At 59.4% G+C, this 17751-nt stretch overlaps 1 protein-coding gene across 2 annotated transcripts; it reads left to right on the forward strand.

Annotated features, from left to right (window-relative positions):
* The first annotated feature begins 723 nt into the window (after window positions 1-723).
* On the forward strand, window positions 724-17682 carry NPHS1 (NPHS1 adhesion molecule, nephrin). Of its 2 annotated transcripts, XM_043501973.1 has the most exons (29): window positions 724-843; window positions 1556-1750; window positions 2036-2158; window positions 2258-2389; window positions 3034-3115; window positions 3511-3614; window positions 5467-5588; window positions 5933-6104; window positions 6547-6704; window positions 7247-7388; window positions 7683-7807; window positions 8249-8417; window positions 8581-8710; window positions 9053-9225; window positions 9593-9733; window positions 10466-10606; window positions 10685-10806; window positions 11557-11728; window positions 12124-12280; window positions 14172-14323; window positions 14476-14587; window positions 15036-15208; window positions 15415-15465; window positions 15655-15771; window positions 15898-15922; window positions 16231-16336; window positions 16778-16886; window positions 17135-17304; window positions 17473-17682. In XM_043501973.1, exons 1-29 carry the CDS (start codon window positions 783-785, stop codon window positions 17605-17607), a joined length of 3771 nt encoding a protein of 1256 aa, XP_043357908.1. In that variant the 5' UTR covers window positions 724-782; the 3' UTR covers window positions 17608-17682. The 2 variants fall into 2 exon arrangements, 1 of the variants encoding a protein (XP_043357908.1); XR_006276878.1 differs by lacking the exons at window positions 17135-17304; window positions 17473-17682 and having other exon boundaries at window positions 15655-15767; window positions 16778-16812.
* Window positions 17683-17751: the final 69 nt, after the last annotated feature.

Genomic DNA, 17751 nt, shown 5'->3' on the forward strand with positions numbered 1-17751 from the left:
GTGCCAGGTAGGGAGATGGGGCATGGCAATGGGGATGAAGGGCAGGGTCCCCAACACCAGGCAGGGCTATGGGGCACGGCCACAGGAGTGAAGGGTAGTGTCTCCTAGTGACAGGAGGGGGAGTTGGTGCATTGCCAGAGGGAAGAAGGACAGAGCCCCCTATTGCTAGAATGGGGAGTTGGGGCATGGCCAGGGGTATGAAGGGCATCCCCCCTAGGTCAGACTGTGGAGATGAGTCATCGCTGGGGTAAGAAGGACAGAGTTCATTAGTGCAAGGCTGGGGAGAAGGGGCACAGCGATGAGGATGAAGGGTAAAGCCCTACTGCGCCGGGGGGAGATGGGGCTTGACCAGGGAATGAAGAGCATCGCCCCTTAGCGCCAGGCTGGTGAGATTGGGGACAGCCAGGGAGATGAAGTGTAGTGCCCCCTAGTGCCAGGTTGGGAAGATGGGTCACAGTTGTATTTCAAAAAGAACAGGAGTACTTGTGGTACCTAAGAGACTAACAAATTTATTTGAGCATAAGCTTTTGTGAGCTACAGCTCACTTCATGCACCAAATGCATCCGATGAAGTGAGCTGTAGCTCACGAAAGCTTATGCTCAAATAAATTTTTTAGTCTCTAAGGTGCCACAAGTACTCCTTTTCTTTTTGCGAATACAGACTAACACGGCTGCTACTCTGAAAGTTGTATTTCAGTATATCTCCAATTGTATTTCAGATTTGCAACCATCAACCGTGGTCCCAGTTTATCCGCCCAACCTGTCCCAGCAGCACTGGTGGGAATGGTGTCCAAGGGACCTGTCACCATGTTCCTCTGTCTTCTCCTTGGTGCCTTCACAAGAGGTGAGAGTTCTCTACAGACGATAATCTCCAAGTAGCAACAGGAGCCAGACATGGACCGACTTTCCCCTGCCACCCAGCCACCCGTTCCCCATTGTTCACAACTCTCCCAAACAAAATCCTGCCAGGCTGAAGTTTTTCATGATGGGACTCACTCCAGAGGGCACCATTTTTTGGAAGTTTTGTTCAAATCTGTCTGAGCTTTTCCGAGTTACAACCAGAGGATCCCAAGCCCCAAAAGTCATCAATGTTGGGTTTTTTTGCCCAGCTGTCATGTCAAAACACCTGTATCAATTTCCTTCAAACTTGGCTTGTTTTGGAGCTCTCACTGGCATCTAAACAATAAGTCAAGCAGGGATTTAAAGGGATTTAAAGTTATGGATATTTCCATCTCTATTTCCACCAATGATCCCATCAGAAATTTTGCATGTAAGTCAAATGAGAAAAGCTGGGCCAATTTCCTTCAATCTTGGCTTGCTTTGGAGTTCACAGGAACATCTGAACAACAGGCCAAGTTGGATGAAAATGGAACAAGGGATTTAAAGTGACATGGTGCTTCAGCATATTGTATCTTTCTGAGCTTGGGCGAGAAGGTGGGCCAGAGTAGGGGATTCTGGTGTGTAGTTTCCTGGAATAATTAATGAATATTCAATTTTGACATGAAATCTTTAAAAATTAGAGATTAATTAAGTCCCACCTGTGTTTCCTCTCCCAGGGGCCAGCCCCCAGCAGGCTTTCAGAGTGGAGCCAGATAACAGCACAGTCCTGGAAGGGGCTGTGGCTGTCTTGCAGTGCGTGGTGGAAAATCCCTCAGGAGTGGTCCAGTGGGTGAAGGATGGGTTGCTGCTAGGACCGGACAGAAACATCCCCGGATTCCCCCGCTACAGTATGACGGGAGACCCCAGCAAAGGCGAGTGAGTCGATCTGGCCTCCAGACAGCCAGATGGGGCTGAGAGCGTCTATTCCTCCCACCCCCAGTTCAGCCATTGAGGCTGTGAACCAGCTCTGGGGACACCTATGTGTGTGACAGCCCTGACTGGCCCAGTTCTAGGAAGCTGGGTTCTATCCCCAGCTCTGAGAGGGGAGTGGGGTCTAGTGGCTAGAACGGGCCTGCGAGCCAGGAGCAGAGCCGGGCACAGAACCCAGGTGTCCGGGCCATATAGATTCACCATCCCCTCTGTGTCCTGCCCAGCAGGGGAGCACCACCTGCGGATCGTGGGCAGCCAGCTGGCAGACGACGGGGGCTACGAGTGCCAGGCGGGGCGCTCCAAGGATAGCCCGGGCATTGTGTCGCGCACGGCACTGCTCAGTGTGCTGGGTGAGCTGCCAGGCTGGGGGCGGGAGGGTAACCTTGGCTCTGGGGAGCTGGGGGAGGGGTGACTCTTCAGGACCATTCCTCCTTTCCCCTCCCTCACAGTGCCCCCCAAGACACCTGTCTTCAAGGAGTACGAAGCCAACAGCACCGTGACCTGGGTTGCCGGTGTGGAGTACAGGGTGACCTGCAGCTCCGGGGACGCCAAGCCGGCTGCAGAGATCTTCTTCAGCAAGGGTGAGTGCCCTCTGTGGGTCTGATGGGGGGGCTGGGCTGGAGGGGCCCATGGGTCTGATCCAGGGGGTGGGGGCTGGGCTATTATATGAGGCCAGCACTCACGGAATTGGACCATGTGAGAGGGTCTTTCTTTTTCCATATACACCCCTCTATCTAATCCAGTCCATCTCCCTGGCATCTGGGCACATGTCCCCCAGGGTGCATGGCCATGGGATGTCTCTCAGTGACCCCAGCCCACCCCCTGGTAGCTAAGCACTCTCCTCGGGACACATGGCTGTGGGGTTTCTCTCAGTGACCCCAACCCATCCCCCTGGTATCTGGGCATCTCTCCTCGGAGCGCGCAGCCGTGGGGTGTCTCTCAGTCACCCCAGCCCATCCCCCTGGTATCTGGGAATCTCTTCCCCAGGACACATGGCTGTGGGATGTCTCTCAATGACCCCAACCCATCCCCTGGTATCTGGGCATCTCTCCTTGGGACACACGGCCGTGGGGTGTCTCTCAATGACCCCAGCCCATCCACTGGTATCTGGGTATCTCTTTCCGGGGCGCGCGGCCATTGGGGTGCCCTCAGCGATGCTGTGATATATTGGCTGGGGTGGGAATGCTAGGAACCCCCTGTCCTTCATGGCCCCTCTCGCCCCCAGGTGGCAGCCCCCTCTCCGATGTGTCGCACCAGGTGCACTCTGGGTCCAGCGAGAAGCTCTCCAGCACCGAGGCCGTGCTCAGGTGAGAGGGTCCAGGGGACACTCCCCCGCCCCAGGTCCCTTTCCTTGTTGGAGCGGAGGGCCATGACTTAGCCCTGGGAGTAGCCAACCAGGTGCCCCAGTGCCCCTTTGAGACACCAGCACAGTGCCCCCCTCCCTCCCCAGCCTTAGCTAGGAGACCTGCGCCCTCTACAGCTCTGCCAGTGCCCCTCACTCTCGACCTGCAGCACCTGCCAGCCCAGCCCTGGGCTTCCCCCTCCCTGCCAGCTCTGCTGGTGCCCCTCGATCCTGACCTGCAGCCCCTTGCCAGCCCAGCCCTGGGCTCCCCAACCCCCAGCTCTGCTGGTGCCCCTCACTCCCTATCTGCAGTCCCTTGTAGGCGCTAGTTGGTATAGCCTGTTCCCCTTCTGTCTCCAGGGTCACCCCACAGAGCTTGGACAACAGGAAGTGTCTGGTCTGTGCAGCCACAAATGAGGCTGTCTTGGCCCCTGTGGTAGCTGGCTTCACCATGAACATCCTATGTGAGTAACGTCCACCATGCCCTGGTCGTCCCTCCAATCTCTCTGGGGACACCAATGAAAGGGTTAAAAAGATCCCCACAGTCATATTCTCCTCCACATACATCAACTCCACCTATCAGCTGACCCTCAATGGCTCCTCACCTAAAATATAAGCCTCACCCTCTTCTCTCCTGGGTGTCTTCCGTTCCATAGCCTGCACCCAGCTGTAGTGTTTGCCTCTGGCTCTTCCTATTTGCAGGCTTTCTGGTTTACCACAATTAACTCATCAAGGAGACTCATGTATATAAATCGACACCTCAGCCATTAACCCTTAGGAAAATGAGGAGTCAAAGATCAGGAGGTGACATGTATATAAGTCAATCCTCAACGGCTCACTCTTAAAACAATGAGGTCCTGGAGACTCCTGTTGGCTCATGTACATAAATCAATCCCTCAAAGTTTAACCCTTCGGACAATGAGGCTACAAAGACTTGTATATATAAGTTGGCCCTTCAGTGTTTAACTGTTAGAACAATGGGGATTGGAAGACAAGGAACCACCACTGAAGGAGAAAGGGAAGATGAGTTGGGTCTACAGTATTTCAGCTGGCCCCTCAACCATAGCCTGTGGCGCCCCGAGGAAGTGACTCATTGGTAATCCCTAGAGCAATGATTTTCTGAAGAGCTGAGGTTGGCCCATGGATGTACTGTGAGCCCTCAGAACAAGATGTGGGATCCCTTCACTCTATAAGCTGACCCTTTCCTTGATCAACTCTCAGGAGAATGAGGGGTCAGCTGTAGTGTATATAAATTGGCCCCTCACCCTACAGCCCCAAGGAGCTGAGGCCTGTGTCTCAGTCAACCCCTCCTCAGTTACTCCTTAAAACAATGGAGAGTCAAAGCTGAGAATGTGACCGTCACCCCACCACCATTAACTTCACTCCCTATATAAATCGACCCCCTTAACCATCAAACCTTAGAAGACTGAGGTTCTGAAGGGGAAGAGCTGACATATATAAGTTGACCCTTCAATAAGTAATGCTGAGAGCACCAAGGAGCTGTATCTGAATATATAAGTCGACCCCTCAACCGTTAACCCTATGAGTGCTGAAGAGATGAATTGGGTATAGAAGGCCAAAACCCTAACCATTAACCCATACAGCATCAAGGAGCCAGAGATGCTAGGAGGGTCAGTCTCTAGCTGGCTCCAGGAACATGGGATATATTGGTGTGGGGATGGAGGGGGTGGGGAATTCTCCCTGCTCCAACCCCACTGTGGGGACACCCAGAGGCATAGGGCTCTGCCCCCGAGTTGGCAAAAGGGGTGGGGGAGATTATTTGATGGGGGGGTGATTCCACCTCCGCTAGTCTCCCAGCATGAGAGTCATTAGTCAGCTCGTTAATTGCCCTAATTTGACACCCAGTACTCTGGGCTGTTCCCCTGCCCAAGCACCCTGATGAGTGAGCAGCCGCAGGGGGCCCCAGGCCATGGAGGGGGCCCTGCAGTGAGGAGAGGACTGTGTGTGTTTCACACATCCTGCCCATCCCCTTGTCTATCTGTCCAGGTCCACCCCCTTCTCTGTCTACCCCTGCCACCCTCCTTCTGTTCCGATGCCCCAGTCAGCTCCCTGCCCATACTGCGCCCCCATACACAGTTACAAGATCTGACTGCCCCCAAAGTGGGGTGGGGGGCAGCATGTTTCAGCTCCAATTGACTGGGCCCATCAACGCCCGCCTCTCCAGCCCCCAAGCTGGCCCAACTGACTCCCCACCCCAGTGGCAAGACATGACTCTGTCATGCCACAAGGGGGTGCCCCTGAGCACAGGCTGTGCCTGGGTTCCCCCACCACCCATCCTTGTCTCTCCCCCGCCAGTCCCACCTCAGCCACCCACCATTGAAGGATACAAACGCCCCGAAATCAAAGCTGGAGAGACCCTGAAACTCACCTGCATCTCGCTGAGCGGGAACCCACTGGCCACGCTGCAATGGCTAAAGGTAACAAAGAGAACGGACAGCAGGGGCTGTGGGTTGGGAGTGAGGGGCACTGGCAGAGCTCGGGGGAGCCCAGTGCTAGGGTAGTAAGGGGATGCAGGTCAGGAGTGAGGGGCACCTGGGGGAGCCCAGCGCTTGGCTAGCAGGGGCTGCAGGTCAGGAGTGAGGGGCACTGGTAGAGCTGGGGATGGGGGGGAGCCCAGGGCTGGGCTAGCAGAGGGCTGCACGCCAGGAGTGAGGGGCACCGGCAGAGCTGGTGGGGGCAGGGCTTGGCTAGCTGGGGACTGCGGGTCGGGAGTGAGGGGCACCGGCAGAGCCATGGGGGATGCTAGCCCATGTCCCCACAGAATGGGAAAGTGGTTTCCACCAGCTGGGAGACAGAGGATGCTAGGGGCGCCTCCCGCAGCCTCCTGACCCTCAGCATCAAACCCGAGGACAACGGGGCTCAGCTGCGCTGCGAAGCCATGAACCAGGTGTCGCCCCTGCCCCTGATGGCCAGTGTCACCCTGCGTGTGGTCTGTGAGTGATGCACCCCCACCCCCCAGCAACTCCCCCAGCGCCGCCGGACTGCCCCCCACCGTAACCCCCCAGCCACCTGCTCCCCTCAGTGCCCCCTGCTGGCCAGTGTCTTCCTGCGTGTGGTCTGTGAGTTCTCCGCCCTACAGCACCCCCACCTCCCTGCTCCCCCCAGCACCCCCTGCTGGCCAGTGTCACCCTGCATGTGGTCTGTAAATGACCTCCCCACCCCCCCACCGCCGTGCGCCTCCCAGTGCCCCCTGCTGGTCAGTGACTCCCTGTGCGTGGTCTGTGACTGCCCCCCCACAGCACCTCAGGCTGTGTCAGGCTGGAGTAGCCAGGAGCTGGGAGCTCCTGCCAACCGGTGCCCCTGTGCCTCCCCCCACAGTGCCCCCTCCTGGCAGTGGCTGGGGCTGGGGGGTCTGAGGTCTCTTCCCCTCCCCAGTTCTCCCCACAGAAGTTTCCATCCTGGGCTCCAGCAGCACAGCGGAGAACAAGCAGATCTCGCTCTCCTGCTCCACCACCCCCAGCAACCCCCCAGTGCAGCTGCGCTGGTGGTTGGGCTGGCGGGAGCTGACCACCACCGAGGTCACCGTCACCGAGGTCAGTCCCCAGCCATGGACCCCTGGAGATGTACCGCCTGCTGCCCCCATGGCCACCACAGGGGGAAACACTGAGCCAGGGGAAACTGGGAGGGGCTGGTAGCCAGGACTCCTGGGTTCTCTCTCTGAATCCTTTGTGACAGGTTTCATAGTAGCAGCCGTGTTAGTCTGTATTCGCAAAAAGAAAAGGAGTACTTGTGGCACCTTAGAGACTAACAAATTTATTAGAGCATAAGCTTGTAGCTCACGAAAGCTTATGCTCTAATAAATTTGTTAGTCTCTAAGGTGCCACTGTACTCCTTTTCTTTTTGTGAATCCTTTGTGAATTTCATTGATCTCCTCCCATTATGGGTACCTCGGTTTCCCTCTCTGCATAACATTAGTGAATATCCCATTCCCTGCCCCCCTGAGCCAGCCAAGCCCCATCTTGGGACAGATCAGGGCTGGCGCCCCCTGGAGATAACAAGCCCCAGGCCCCATTCCCTGCCCCCCAGCCTGCCGGGCCCCAGGAACAGGGGCTGGGTGCCAGGTTCTCTCCCGCAGGCAGCGCACGGCGGAACAGTGACCGTCTCCAACCTGACGCACATGGCCCGGCGCGAGGAGAACGGGCTGCCCCTCACCTGCGAGGCCTTCAACGAGGTTGTGCTCTTCACCCGTAGTGCCAGCCTGCCCCTCAGCGTGCAGTGTGAGCCCCCATCTGGGGCAGGGGGGTGCCAATGGGTGGTGAGGCTGGGCAGGCTGTGGGGTGGGGAGGAGGGCTGGAGGAAGGGGAGGGGGCAGGGAGGGATAAGGTATGGCTTAACGGATAAGCCTGGGGCTCATGGCCAGACCTATGGGTGGAGAGGGGCTCTGAGGAAAGCGGGGGGCTGCACCCCCTGTGGTGCTGTTGGAGGGGTATGGTGGGAGAGCTGATACAGATTGTCATGGCAACACAGGAGTTGATTGACATTAACCCTCCTTTTGTTCCCCATCCCTCTAGACCCACCCCAGAAGGTGTGGATCGAGGCCCCACCCCCTGACAGCCGATTCCGGGCCGGCACCAAGGTCAGGCTGACCTGCTTTGCCAGTGGGGGGAACCCGGCTCCCCGCCTCATCTGGATCAAGGTCATGGGGGGGCACCAGGTTGCGGGTCAGGGGCTCAACAGGGGGCACCGGGCCATGAGGGCCTCAGAAGGGGGTGCTGTGCTGTGAGAGTGGGGCAGAGAGCTCAGCGGGGGCGCTGTGCTGTGGGGAGTGGGGGTGGGGAGCTCAGCAGGGGCACCATGCCATGGGGAGCAGGGCAGGGGGCTCAGTGAGGGCACTGTGCTGCAGGCAGTGGGATGGGGAGCTCAGTGGGGGTACTGTACTGCGGGCAGTGGGGCAGGGGTCTCAGTGAGGGGCAGTGTCCCTTTGGAATGAGACCAACCCTAGCCAAGAGGTGGCTGCATCTCTGTGATGAGTGAGCCCTACCCATGAGGCTTATATGCGACTGTTTCCTAGCTGCCCCGCCCCAGAGGTGGCTGCATCTCTGGGTTGCTCACTGGGCTTTGGGCTTTCTCCCGACAGGACACCAAGTCCCTCAAGGAGGGGACCCAGGTGGCCTCGGGCAAGATCGTCTCCAAAGAGCTGATCCTGACCACCAGCCCCAGCGACAACCTGGCCATCTACCGCTGCAATGCTTCCAACGACGGCAAGAGTCCGCCGCTCACGGCCCAGACCCGCCTCTTCGTCCAGTGTGCGTCCTCAGCCCTCAGCGGGGGTGGGAGGGAGGGAGGGGTGGTCTGTACACAAGGCGGAGCCAAGTAACCCTGCCCCTTAAGGGCACAGCGCCCCCATTGGGTGGTGGCAGCAACGCACCAGTCTCAGTTCTGCCCCTTTGCTCCCCACCCCACACCCAGTCCCTCCCATAGACGTGAAGATCATAACCATGGCCAAGGAGGTGCGACGTGGCCAGACACTGACCCTGACCTGCGTCACCGGCAGCAGCAACCCCTTCGCCACCCTGGCCTGGTTCAAGGACACAGAGAAGTAAGAGAGGATGCCCTTCACTCCCGACCCACAGCGGCCTGCTGTCCCATCCCTGGGTTCCCCCAGCCCGACTCTGCTGGTGCCCCTTACTCCTGACCCACAGCTCCCTGCTGTCCCAGCCCTGGGCTCCCCCCACCCGGCTCTGCCAGTGTCCCTCACTCCTGACTCACAGCTCCCTGCTGTCCCAGCCCTGGGCTCCCCCCATCCCGCCCCCAGTGCCCCTCACTCCTGACTCACAGCTCCTTGCAGTCCCAGCCCTGGGCTCCCCCCACCCAGCTCTGCCAGTGTCCCTGACTCCCGACCCACAGCCCCCTGCTGTTCCATCTTTTGCTGCTCTTTCAGGCTGAAGGGTGTGGATCTAGGGCAGAAGCCGGCAGAGTTCGGGGGTCTCTCCACCTCGGGGAAGGTGACCCTGGTAGCATCGTCCTCTGACAATGGGCAGCGGGTAACGTGCCAGGCCTACAGCTCTGTCCTGGCTGAGACTGTCAACACCTTCTACAAGCTCAACATCCTGTGTGAGAGCTTCCCCTGCTTCGGGATAGGGGGTGCCATGCTGTGGGAAGCAGGCGGGGGCTCAGCCGGGAGCGCTGGGCTGCGGGAAGCTAGTTGGGGCTCAGCCGGGGGCATCGTGCTGCAGGGGTTGGGGGCTCAGCTGGGGGCGCTGTGTTGCGGGGAGCAGGGCGGGGACTCAGCAGGGGGCGCTGTGCTGCAGGGGTTGGGAGCTCAGCAGAGGGCGCTGTGTTGCGGGGAACAGGGCCGGGGCTCACCCGGGGGGCGCCATGCTGCAGGGGTTGGGGGCTCAGCAGGGAGCAGGCAGGGGCTCAGCAGGGGGCACTGAGCAGGGCGGGGTCTCAGTTGCTGCTGCCCCCGTGTGGCCCCCAGATCCACCTGAGTTCTCGTCAGAGCAGCCGTCTGTGGTCCAGGGTGTGGAACACGGAGCCGTGGAGCTCCCCCTGCAAGTTTCCGCCAACCCCCCCGAACTGAGCTGCAGCTGGAGCTTCCGTGGGAAGGTGCTGAAACCAGGTGTGTGCGGGGGGGAAGCGCTGAGACCAGGTGTGTGTGTGGGGGTGCTGAGACCAGGTATGTGGTGGGGGAGACGCTGAGACCAGGTGTGTGTGCGGGGGAGGCGCTGAGACCAGGTGTGTGGTGGGGGAGGCACTGAGACCAGGTGTGTGTGTGGGGGCCCTGAGACCAGGTGTGTGGTGGGGGAGACGCTGAGACCAGGTGTGTGTGCAGGGGAGGCGCTGAGACCAGGTGTGTGTGCAGGGGAGGCGCTGAGACCAGATGTGTGTCGGGGGAAGCCGTTGAGACCAGGTGTATGTGGGGGGGAGGCGCTGAGACCAGGTGTGTGGATGGGAAGGTGCTGAAACCAGGTGTGTGGTGAGGGGAGGAGCCGAGACCAGGTGTGTGGGGGGGAGGAGCTGAAACCAAGTGTGTGGTAGGGGGAGGCGCTGAGACCAGGTGTGTGTGTGGGAGGCGCTGAGACCAGGTGTCGGGGGGAGGCGCTGAGACCAGGTGTGTGGTGAGGGGAGGTGCCTAGACCAGGTGTGTGTGTCGGGGAGGCGTAGAGACCAGGTGTGTGGTAAGGGGAGGCGCTAATTCCAGGTGTGGGGGGGGAGGCGCTGAGACCAGGTGTGTGTGTGTGGGGGGGAGAGGTGCTAAGACCGGCTGTGGGGAGTGTCTGGGGGGGCGCTGTCCATGCCCAAGATGGGCATAGGGTCCCCGTATGACTCCTCTCTCTGTCTCTCTTACTAGAGGGGTCCCCCCGGCACCACCTACAGGCAGGGGGCAGCCTGGCCATCTGGAATGTGAGCCGGGCCGACGTGGGTCTGTACCGGGCACGGTGCCAGAACCCTGAGGGGCAGAACGAGACCCACCTCCACCTGGATGTGCACTGTAAGTGCCACACCCCCATCCTGCTGGCCCCTGATCTCAGTGTCCCCCTCTGACCCCCACCCTCTCTCTGCCCCCCAGATGCCCCCTCCATCCGCAGTCTAGGGGACCCTGTCTACGTGGATCTGGGTGCCACGGCTGAGCTCGTATGCATAGCCGACGCCAACCCCACCTCTGCGGGCATGTTCCAGTGGACGTGGCTGGTAAGGGGGGGGCTCTGGCTGCTTCTCTCAGGGGGCACAAGCCACCTGTGACCTTTGCCACCAGGCCTCCCCATCTGACTTTTGCCATTTCCTGTCCCACCTCTGACCCTTGACATCTCTTATGTGACCTTTGCCCCCTTCTGATCTTTTGATTTAGCTCATGATCTTTGACTTTTGGCCCTCGTGTACACAGATCTGCCCTTTGCTCTCCGACTTGTGACCTTTGCACCTTCCCATTCCTGAACTGTGCCCTCTGACCCCTCTCTCCAAACTTTAAGGTTTGCTGTCATCTGTCTGGCTGTTGACCTCCACAAGGTGGCTTTTGACCCATGCAATTATCTGGGCGACCTTTGCCCCGGTGGCAACCTTTGTCTCCACTCTGACCTTTGCCCTCTCCTATTTGACCTCTACACTGAACTCTGACCCCTGATGTGTCTTATGTGACCTTTGTCCCTCCCCAGCCTTTTTAATTTCTTTTGTCACCTTTGATCCTCATTTACCCAGATCTACCCTTTGCCCCCATGACCTTTGCACCTTCCCCTCCCTGACCTGTGCCCTTCGACCCTCTGCTGACCTTTCATTTTTTCTAACTTTTAACATTTGCTCTGCTCATCCAGCTGCTGACCTCCCCAATGTGCCCTTTGAGCCATGCAAATATCAGGGTGACCTTTGCCCTGCTCTGACCTTTGTCATCTCTGTAGTGACCTTTGACCCCTCTGACCTTTGACCCCCTGCCTTTACCCACTGCAGGGGGCAGAGGAGCGCAGCCTGGAGGAGCTGGAGCTGGAGCCAGAGGCCTTGGGGGCCGTGGGGCGGCTGCGGATCCAGGGGGCGCGGCGGACACAAGCTGGACTCTATGAGTGCCGCGTGGACAACGGGCTGCCCCCTCCAGCCCGCGGCAGCGCCCGCCTCATTGTGCGCTGTGGGTGCCCAATGCAGACCCCCTCACCCCAGGGACCCCTCAGAAATCCCCACTCCCAGGGCCTCCCACTCACTGGCCCTCCCACCTCAAAGATCTCATCTGTCTCTGCCCCTCCCCCACTCTGAGGATCCACCCCATGCACTGCTTCTCCATCCCGGGGACCCCCTCCTGAGAACAACACAGAACCCCTTGATGTGACTTTTGCCCATCCCCTCTGATCTCTTCCCTCCCTCCCCCAAGTCCCCCTCCCTTGGGGAACCCCTTGAGGCCTGGGGGACCCCCACAGAACATCCCCCTCCCCAGGGATTTCCTTGACTGCCCAAGGCCCTCCCAACTCTTTCCCCCACCCCACCCCAATTCCCAGACTGCCCTTCACTCTCTCTCTCTCCCTTCAGTCAAGCCAGAGATTGAGAAGGGCATGGGGCTGGGGAAGGTGGCCATGCCTGGGGACAGGAGCTCACCCGCCGTCCTGCAGTGCCGTGCCCAGGGGGTCCCCAGCGTGCAGTTCAGCTGGGCCAAGAACGGAGCAGCCTTGGACCCTGACAATCCCAGGTAGGTGGTGGCCCAGCATGTGTGAGGAGAGGAGGGGACATGAAACCCCTCAGATCCGTGCACTCCCGCCAGTATGGGCAGAGACTCCCCGGCGCCTTGGCTAAGCTGGGCAGGGTTGATTAGTCCCCAGCACAGGCATCAGGAAGCCCTGAGCCTAGCATAGAGAAGCAAAGTCAGAGACCCAGGCCAACCTTGCACAGCCCCCGCCTGGCTCCTTCCTTTTCAGCTCTGTCTCGTTGGCAGCGCCAGGGCACAGCTGGGCATCGCTCCAAATGCTGGCCGTTATCCTAGGCATCTGGCGGCAGGTTGTCCATCTCCTGCAGACCCCAGGACCCACGTAGGGTGACCAGACAGCAAGCATGAAAAATCGGGACACTTTTTTTGGGAGGGGCGGGGGGATAGTTGCGTTTATAAGAAAAAGCCCCTAGTACTGGGACGTCTGGTCACCCAAGACCCATGCATGTCCTCTGCCAGCCGGAGCTCACTGGGGACCCTGTCAATTGGTTCCATTACAAAAACTCCCCCTCCTGAGCAGCTGGAATTTAGGCCTGCCTGCCAGTGCAGAGGGCTGGAAGGATCCGACTTTCATCCCTAAATGCTGATCACCATCGATTTCACTGCCCAGGGCAAGATCTTTGCAGCAATATGCAGGGATTTACAAATGATGCTGGCTGAGGCCTTGGGAGAGGCTGCTATTCAGCAACTTGTTTGGCATATTTTGGCAGGTGACCTTGGCAATTTGTATTTTCACAGTTAATCAAGCTTTCACTTTTGGAATCTTACTGGCTGCTGGCATTAAATCATGATTCCTTCCCTCCCCCCTCATTTCCCACAACTGTGAAAAAGTCAGCTGATAAAAACAGGAAAAAATGCTTTAAAATAAACATCAAAAAAGAAAAGGAGGACTTGTGGCACCTTAGAGACTAACAAATTTATTTGAGCATAAGCTTTCGTGACCTACAGCTCACTTCATCGGATGCATTTAGTGGAAAATACCTGTAGCTCACGAAAGCTTATGCTCAAATAAATGTGTTAGTCTCTAAGGTGCCACAAGTCCTCCTTTTCTTTTTTGCGAATACAGACTAATACGGCTGCTACTCTGAAAAAAAATAAACTGGCAAAAGTCTGGCAAAAGTACCAAAACTACAAATCTACGAGGCCAGGAGAGAAAAAGATTCTTTGTTGAGAATTGTTGCTCCCAGCCAGGGCACCCTGATTTCACCACTGGGGTCTCTTGAAGATAATCGGCTTCTGGGGACCCGGGTTGGTTCCAGCCAGTCCTTTAACCCACCCCAGCCAGCTTCTTGACACACATGCCCCATGGCTCAGACGCTGCCCCAGGAGCAGCATGTTAGCCTTTTTGCACCCACTGGAGAGCAACATGAAGCAGAGAGGAAAACTGAGGCAGGCAGTAGCTTCATAAAAATGTCACAGAAAATTCCTGCTTTGTCACATTAATGGCTGGCGGGGGCAGACCCCCATTCTAATGTGCCCCTCGTTGCCTGGACACAGGGCACCCCAGTAACCCCGAAACACTGAGACCCAACCCTGGAGAGTGCCCCCCCACAACCCCTCCCCCTTAGAATACCAGTGGGGTCCTTAACCTACCCCCACCCCTTGAGTTTGCTGCTTCCATCCTGCTTCTAATCTGGTTCCTGGTTCTCATCCAGTCTCCATCCTGATCAAATCCTAGTTCTAGTCCAGTCCCGGTTCTGATTCAGTGCAGGGGTTTGGGCCAGTCCCTGGTTCTGATTCAGTGCCTGGGTCGGAGCCGGTCCCTGGTTTTGATTCAGCGCCTGGTTCTGGGTCAGTCCCTGGTTCTGATTCAGTCTCTGGGTCTGGGCCAGTCCTGGTTCTGACCTGACCCCAGTTCCACCCCCCACCCCACCAGGTACACGGAGCACACATGGCATGAGGGCACCTGGCACAGCAGCACCCTGACCATCGCCAATGTCAGCGCTGCGCACGACTATGCCATCTTCACCTGCCGCGCCAGCAACACACTGGGCACAGACAGACTGGACATCCAGCTCCTCAGCACCAGTACGGCCCAGGGGGCCTGCGGGTCAGGAGTGAGGGGCTGATGGGGGTTGGGGGAGTCCAGGGCTGAGCTAGCAGAGGCTACAGGTTGGGAATGAGGGGCACCGGCAGAGCAGGATGATCTCTCTCTCTCTCTCTTTCCCCCGCCTCTGCAGGCTCCCCTGACCCCCCCACGGGGTTAAAGGTCGTGAGCATCACCCACAATTCAGCCACCCTGGAGTGGATCCCCGGGTTCGATGGGGGGCTACCCCAAAGATTCCGCATCAGGTGGGGAGCAGTGGTGTGGGATGGAGAAGGCAGGGAGGGGATTGAAGGGAACTCTGGATGGGCAGTAGGAGGATGAAGAGGGGGTTGTGGGCTGGGAACAATGAGGCTCAGAGCTGGGGGGCTGGCATGGGTGGGGGGGAGGAGGAGGCTGGGGGTGGGGACTGGGATTCAGAGATGAGGGGCTGGCATGGGTAGAGGAGGAGGAGGAGGCTGGGGGGTGGGGACAGTGAGGTTCAGAGTTGGGATGGCATGGGTGGGGGGAGGAGGGGAGCAGTGGGGTTCAGAGCTGGGGGGCTGGTGTGGGTGGGGGGAGGAGGAGGATGGGGCTGGGGGGCAGGGATAGTGGTGCTCAGAGCTGGGAGGCTCGCGTGGATGGAAGCCATTGGGTGGGGATGGATGAGGTGGGGCCCCCCCGGGTCTGGGGTCCCTCACCCCCTCTGCCCCACAGGTACCGCTGGCCGGGCGCCCCCAGTGCCCTGTACATGGACGTGTTCCCCGCCCAGACCCCCGCATTCACCCTGACGGGGCTGAGCCCAGACACCCCCTACAGTATTGGCGTCAGCGCCCACAATGCCCTGGGGGAGAGCGCCCAGGGCCCCAGTGTCACCGTCACCACCGCAGGTAGGGGGCGCTGTGCTGGGAGGTCAGGGGGTTCGGTGCCAGGCTAGAGGAATGGGGGTCCCAGCAGCGGGCAGCGTGCGGTGGCAGGGGCTGTAGTGGGGGCCCTGTGCTGGGATGGCAGGGGCCATGCTGCACAGAGGCAGGGGCTCAGTGGTGCATGGGGGGGTCTGTGGGGTTCACCCCTGATGGAGCTGATGTCGTTTCAGAGCTGCCCTTAGAGGAGGCGCCAGTTGTGGACCCTGAAGTGCCACGAACAGGTGGGTACTGGAAGGGGGCGGAAAGTCCAACTTCCTGGGTTCTGTCCCAGCTCTGGGAGGGGAGTGGGGTCTGGTGGTCAGAGTGGAGGATGGGCTGGCTCAGGGGGTGGTGAATGGGACCCTGGGTGTTTCCCCTCTGGCAGACGCTGGCTCCTGGCCACTCTCTGACACTCTCCTTTGCTTTCCCAGAAGCCCCGGTATTGCCCCCGGCCCTCGTTGGGGGGCTGAGCGCACTGGGAGCCCTGCTACTGCTCTCCAACGCCACCCTCCTCGCCTGCCTGTTCAGACGGCGCCAGGCCCGGGCAGGTAATCCTCCCTAGACAGGGGCACTGCCCTGAGGAAGCTCACAGCACCAAACGGCCTCCCCCCAATGAGGCTCTACCCCTATCCCAGCCCGGGCTGATCCTTGCTCTTTTCTGGTTCTGACTGCAGGTGTCCGGGAGGAGGCCAAGAAGAGGTGAGTGTGGAGGGCAGGCAGTTCTGTGTGTTCTGTCGCACTACGACACCCTAACACAGACACCCCAGCTCCAACCACTAGATCCCACTCCCTTCCCAGAGCCGGGGAGAGAACCCAGGAATCCTGGCTCCCAGCCCCCACTTCCTGCTCTAACCACTAGACCCCACTCCCCTCCCAGAGCCAGGGAGAGAACCCAGGAGTCCTGTTTCCCAGCGCCCATTACTCCAACCACTAGACCCCCCTCCCCTTCCAGAGCTGGGGAGTCCTGGAGAACCCAGGAGTCCTGGCTCCCACCCTTTGCCTTTCAGGATGAAGCCCAGTTCTGGGAATGACTACAGCTTGGGAGAAGCAGTAAATCCAGCGGCATGGCAGACAATCCTGGACAGTTACTCAGAGAGGAGTGCATCCTCTGAGGTGAAAGAATGAGGGAGTGGGGGGCTCAGCAGCGGGCTGCAGGGAGGGGGGCGCAGTATGGGGTGCTGTGCTGGAAGGGGCTCAGCAGGGGTGAGCTGCTGCAGGGAGCAGGGTGAGGGCTCAGCAGGGGGCTCACTAGGGGGCGCTGTGCCACAAGGAGCAGGTGGGAGCTCACTAGGGACTGCTGTGCTGCAGGAAGCGGGGTGGGGGTTCAGCATGGGGTACTGTGAGGAAGGGTTCATTGACATGTGGGGGTTGTATCTGGCCTGGGAGGGAGGGAAAGATACAGGGTTGGGGCATGTACACTGGCAGAAAGGGAGCAGGGTCAGGCAGTCACAGTGGGGGGATGTGGGAGCCAGGACGCCTGGGTTCTATTTTGAGGGGGCTATTTTTGAGTGTTCCCTTGGCGTGTGACAGGGTCTCTTTTTGGCTCCCCTGTAGGGCAGTTCCGTGGGCACCTGGCCAGGGTACATGCCTGGCCGTGAGTATCGACCCCGGCTGCCCCCACACCCCGAGAGAGCCGAGGGGAAGATGGACACCGGCACCACAGGTGGGTGTGAGGGGTAAGACCTGGTGCCCCCTAGAGGTGACAGGCTCCCTGCCCCATTCCCTGCCCCACAAGTCAGCCAGTCCCCACCCTGGGGCCTGACGGGAGCCAGTGCTCCCTAGAGGGGACAGGCCCCCTGCCCCCTTCCTCACTCCCCCATGCCAGCTAGTCCCCATGCTGGGACTGGATGGGAGCCAGCACCCCTAGAGGGGAAAGGCTCCATAGTCCTTTGCTGTGACCCGGCCCCACAGGTCCCGTTGCAGTTCCAGACTCTGGGTTCCCTGCATGCTGGCTCGGCCCCTTGGCCCCCCACGAATACGAGGACGTGATGGACCCTGGGGTCTATGAGGAACTGGGGGCCCTGCACCTGCGAGCTCCTGCCCCACTCTGCCCAGGGGTGCTACCCTACCAGGACTATACGGTGAGTGGCTGTCTGCCCAGCTTCAACAGGACTCCTGGGTTCTGTTCCTGGCTCAGAGAGGGGAGTGGTCTGCTGGTCAGAGCAGAGAGGGGCTGGGAGTCAGGACTCCTGGGTTCTCTGCCTGGCTCCGTGCAGGGGTAGGATGATAGACTCTCTCTCTCTTCCCAGGGCGCCTATCCATGGAGGGGCCAGTCCCGGGCTGGCTCTGAGGACCCCCTGAGGATCTACGACGAGGTGGCAGACATGCCCCCCCCTGGGGCAGATGAGGGGCTGCCTTTTGAGCTAAGGGGGGAGCTGGTGTGAGGGGGGCTAGGCCAGGGGCCTGGTGTCTGTTTGACCATTGAATAAATGCCTTGAACCCCACCCTGCCTGGACCTGACTGCTGTTGTGTGGGGAATCATAGGGAGCAGGGTGAGGGGCTTAGTGGGGGGCATTATCCATCTGTCC

Source organism: Dermochelys coriacea, chromosome 24 (genome assembly GCF_009764565.3).
Source record: "Dermochelys coriacea isolate rDerCor1 chromosome 24, rDerCor1.pri.v4, whole genome shotgun sequence".
Classification (NCBI taxonomy): domain Eukaryota; kingdom Metazoa; phylum Chordata; order Testudines; family Dermochelyidae; genus Dermochelys; species Dermochelys coriacea.